We start from the raw sequence: 4,457 nt of genomic DNA on the forward strand, positions 1-4,457 counted from the left end.
AACTATTTTTTGGCCTCTCTTTTATTTGTTGGTCAAGGCCCCTCTCTCTCTCTCTCTCTCTCTCTCTATATATATATATGTATTCTACTGATCATGACCAGTAGTGCTAATTGATGAAGCTAGCATGGCCAAAAGTACTTAGGGTATAATAAGAGGTTGGAAAATTAATTAGAAATAACCGATATACAATTGAAAAGCATTAAAAGTTCCATTAACATAAAGTATTATTGATGTTAACCCACAACCATGACACACACACGACATAGTTGTAGACAGAGGCTACATCGAGCAAGATGATCAGAAAGAAAGTACAGACAAATACATCCTGATCATACAGACAACATTAATTTAGAACATATCAGAGATGGTGGGAAGCTTGATTTCTCCCTTGTTGGAGAGGGGAATGGTAAAGTTTCCAATGATGGGGAGGTCTATGGTGAGACCCAATTCCAAGACATAGTCTATGTCCCAGTCTCCAGCAATGTCCCTTGCCAAACTCACCAATATACTGTGTGGCACCTTCATTGACACCTCCAGCAACGTCGTGTCGCTCGCCTTTAGTGACCCTGGGTCAGGAATCGTCCCCGATGCAATCACCCTGATGATCCACACGTACGTAAATGAATAAAAATCACAAACATTATGATCCAAAAAAAAAAAAAAAAATTAAATGCATGAACGGGAAAATAAGGCATACTAGCATTATTCAAACATTATATGCCACCGATCCCAAGAAGGGAATTCAGTAAAAATTGTCGTGTTAAACTTTCTAGGAATTCAGTGGATAATTAAGAAGAAAGCAAGCAAACGAAAAACAACCCAAAAAAGCTAGCGATCAGAAGATAAGAGAAATAAGATGGATGGATCATGGATGGACGAATATTGAAACCTGCCAGCACTCTTGAGGATGTAAGAGATCTCGCAGATGGGGAGGGCATGTCTGTAGGGGTTGTTGACGGACACCTTAGCAACATAATCCACCGAGTCAAGGCTGACGCGTTTCAAATCAACGTCAGTGATGGTGGCCTCTGGCTTCTTGATGTTCACCAACTTCTCTGCCACGAAGTTCTTGGCCTGGTCTAGCAGCTGCGACATTTCGGATCAATTAACGAAGGGATTCAGAGAGAATTAGATGCAAGATCCAGTCCAAAAGTCTTGTTGCACAACGTTAATGGGACATAATATTATTTACACTTCGCAAGACATATGTATACGCAGGGGCGGCTCGTACAAAGTGTGGCCTAAGGCAATCATTTTAAAAGGAGTTGTGCTATTCGGTTGTGCTATTCGAATAAATTTACAAGTCACGCCATTGACATAATTTAATTTATAAGATTCAAATTTTAAAATTTACTTTCAAATCAAATTATGACACGTGGATGCAGGTGTATGATAATACTATATGAAGGTCTTTACACCACAAATTCACGTGTCTTAACGTGATATATTAGATTGTAAATATACTTTTATTATATAGTAAATTCTATATATTTAACGTATCATATAAAAACATATTAATTTGTGAGTTTACTTTAATGAGATTTTTGTAACTGTAACACTTCTCTAAATTTTTATAATAATAAAGATTTCTATTTTCTAATATATATATATAGTAATAGAAATCTCTATATTAAGTGTAGGCCGATACTCAAAGGTTATCTAAAAAATTATTAATATACTAACTTTATAGAGACAAATTAAAGTTACTTATTAGAATTTATTTTCAGATCTGTTAATATTATTTCTCACATATAAACAAAAATTCGGATTTAGATCGCTGTTTATTATTTTCGGATCATCAGAGTAATTAATTATATTTTGCACATGACCCGTAAATTATTTGCTGGAAAGTTTAATTTTGTGAAGTAAAAACAATATTGAGGCCGGGCTGTATGCTTAATTTTCCACTTAATTAAGGTATAATTATTAAAACATTTTTCTAATTGTAAATTAATATTGGGAGAGAGATGGGATCCATTAAATTCAGATTACTCCAACTCTTTCAAAAGAAACTATTCAAAATAGTAATCCTGGTGACAATGATCATGATAATTAATGATATTCATAAAAGAAACATACACATAGGGTAGCACTATTCAAAAGAGAGCGGAAAAACAAAACTGACCGCCATTGATAATAAAAGTGGAGGCCCTTTGTGCAGAAACAAGAGAAGCAAACCCCAAGAAACTGTGTCAAATTAGTTTTCTGCAAGAAAGAAATTATATAACCTCCGGTCTACTACTCGATCCTAGTGGTGTGGTGTGATAATTGACAGCACCCTGCCTTTTATAACAAAAAGGAAGAGAAGTGATTTGCAAGCCTCAAATAGATATTAAGTCTTGCATAAACCTTTGTAAAAAAGTGAACTCCTCCTCGAAAAGTGAGAAAAAAAAAAAACTATTCTTTATTAGCGAGACTTATTTTTTTACACAAATTTTGTATGGAGTTTACTTTCACCACGTCGACTCTCCTTCCGCAGAATTAATAGCCTAAAGTTTTTATGCTGATTCCATGTGTCATATTATATAAATGAAAATAAGATAAGAATGTGATGCTTAGCATTACCCATTAAACAATTCTCTCTTTTGTCTTCAAGTTTGGACGTCCACATCTATAATATTTTGATATTTGTTTAGGAATCATGACATCTCCTTAAAGCTTTTAAGGGAATAGCATAGAGAGGATTTGCTTTTGATTGGATTCTTTCAATCTAAAAAAAGCAAATTCGAACCAAATCAAAATTTTGAAAATCATGAGATTCAAAACCGAAATCGACTGACAAAGAGAACCGGATGGAATCGGTTTGGTTTTGCAAATGAGAATCAAGTTCAAACCCCCACCCCTATATATATACACACATATAAACGTACTATCCAAACTTGTTCATGAGAAATATCCCCATTCCATCTCTAGGAGATGGAAACTTTAGTGGGATCTACAATTAATATTGCTTCGTGTAAGGGTTCTATATAAAGGAGAACGTATAAAACTTTGGGTAGGGGTCACAACAGATCATCTTAGTAAGCCAGGGATGTAATAATATATTTGAAAACAATAATCTAACAAGCCTAGCTAATGGTGAGGAAGGTAAATTTTATATGCCGTTTTTTGTTTGAAATGATAACATGCTTGTTCTGTTGCTATCGTGAATTGCAAACAAAAATATAAAACCAAACCAAATCTGTTGTCACCACAACTTGTGTTGTGGCATCTTTGGATCTTGACCAATTCAAGACCCATCCAGGTTATGGTACAAAAAATTGTATGCGAAATCAAATAAATTTGAGGTTTGGCTTGATCTAGTTGTTTTTCTTGGACACATATTATCTAAGTATGGTATTGTGACAGATCCTAGTATGATCAAGGTCATAACTTTGGTTGAAGAATATTATAAGTAGAGATTAGTAATGTGTTGACTACAACATGATCTAGCAGCGGACCTCTCATTATATACAATAATGCCTCACATAAAAGGATTGGGTTAATGTTGGGCCTAAGCGATGCAAGGGGATTTGGATATGGTACTTTTGAGATGACAGATTCTACATGCATAGCGTTGGATTATCTCGAGAAGACATATAAGTGCAAATATGGCAAGAAAATATGAAGATTCTAGGAATTGGGGCAATATTTCACATGCATCAGTATTTTGAGTATAACTTTGACTACAGATATTGGAATTACGTATATGACCCTAATTCAAAAAGCTCTTTTTGGCAAACATTTCGTTGTAATTGGCTGTTGTCCAGATGACTAACACAAAAGGGGGGGTGAATTGAGTTATATTTAAAAAAAAATAACAATTATAAATCAAATATACAATATAAAATATAAACAAAATGCGAAACAGTAATAAATATAAAGAATAAGGGTAAGAGAGAAGCAAACTCAGTATGTTAACGAGGTTCGGCCTCACTGCCTACGTCCTCGCCTCAAGCTACCCCTTGAGGATCCCCAAATTCACTATTCAACCTCATTCAGGTGGAGATAGAAACATATTACACATTTGAACAACACCGCTACAAAGGATCCGTGTAGAACACCCTCTACACTTACAATCACCTTACACGTGATGATTCAACTATTTCCCATGTAGAACACTTTCTACACTCACAAAGGTTATACACACATTTTTTCTAATACAAGAGCTGATAGTGGATAGGTTATCAGAAAACACTACTCAATGAGTGAAATAAGAATAATACAGCGCAAATTATATCTCTCAAAATGAATAAGGATTAAGGCTCAATGCTTAGAGAATAGAGAATGAAAGTTTTGAATGAATGTTGTATGCTCTGGATATTGTAAATGTGAAACTCTCAAATGATCTATTTATAGGCATATGAGACTTCATATTCAAATTAAAAAAGATTCACATGTCAAAGATAACATCATTCACTTTTTCAAAAAATTCAAATAAAAGGTTCTTCTTTTTCAATTGTTAAAGACAACATCAT

General features: G+C 34.3%; 1 protein-coding gene across 2 annotated transcripts; it reads right to left on the bottom strand.

Annotated features, from left to right (window-relative positions):
- Nucleotides 1–206: 206 nt before the first annotated feature.
- On the bottom strand, nucleotides 207–2,258 carry LOC122301759 (desiccation protectant protein Lea14 homolog). Of its 2 annotated transcripts, XM_043113146.1 has the most exons (3): nucleotides 2,126–2,258; nucleotides 890–1,086; nucleotides 207–598 (listed from the first exon to the last, which is right to left on the bottom strand). In XM_043113146.1, exons 1-3 carry the CDS (start codon nucleotides 2,129–2,131, stop codon nucleotides 349–351), a joined length of 453 nt encoding a protein of 150 aa, XP_042969080.1. In that variant the 5' UTR covers nucleotides 2,132–2,258; the 3' UTR covers nucleotides 207–348. The 2 variants fall into 2 exon arrangements, with proteins under 2 accessions (XP_042969080.1, XP_042969077.1); XM_043113143.1 differs by lacking the exon at nucleotides 2,126–2,258 and having other exon boundaries at nucleotides 890–1,095.
- Nucleotides 2,259–4,457: the final 2,199 nt, after the last annotated feature.

The sequence above is a fragment of the Carya illinoinensis genome, chromosome 1 (assembly GCF_018687715.1).
Source record: "Carya illinoinensis cultivar Pawnee chromosome 1, C.illinoinensisPawnee_v1, whole genome shotgun sequence".
Classification (NCBI taxonomy): Eukaryota; Viridiplantae; Streptophyta; class Magnoliopsida; order Fagales; family Juglandaceae; genus Carya; species Carya illinoinensis.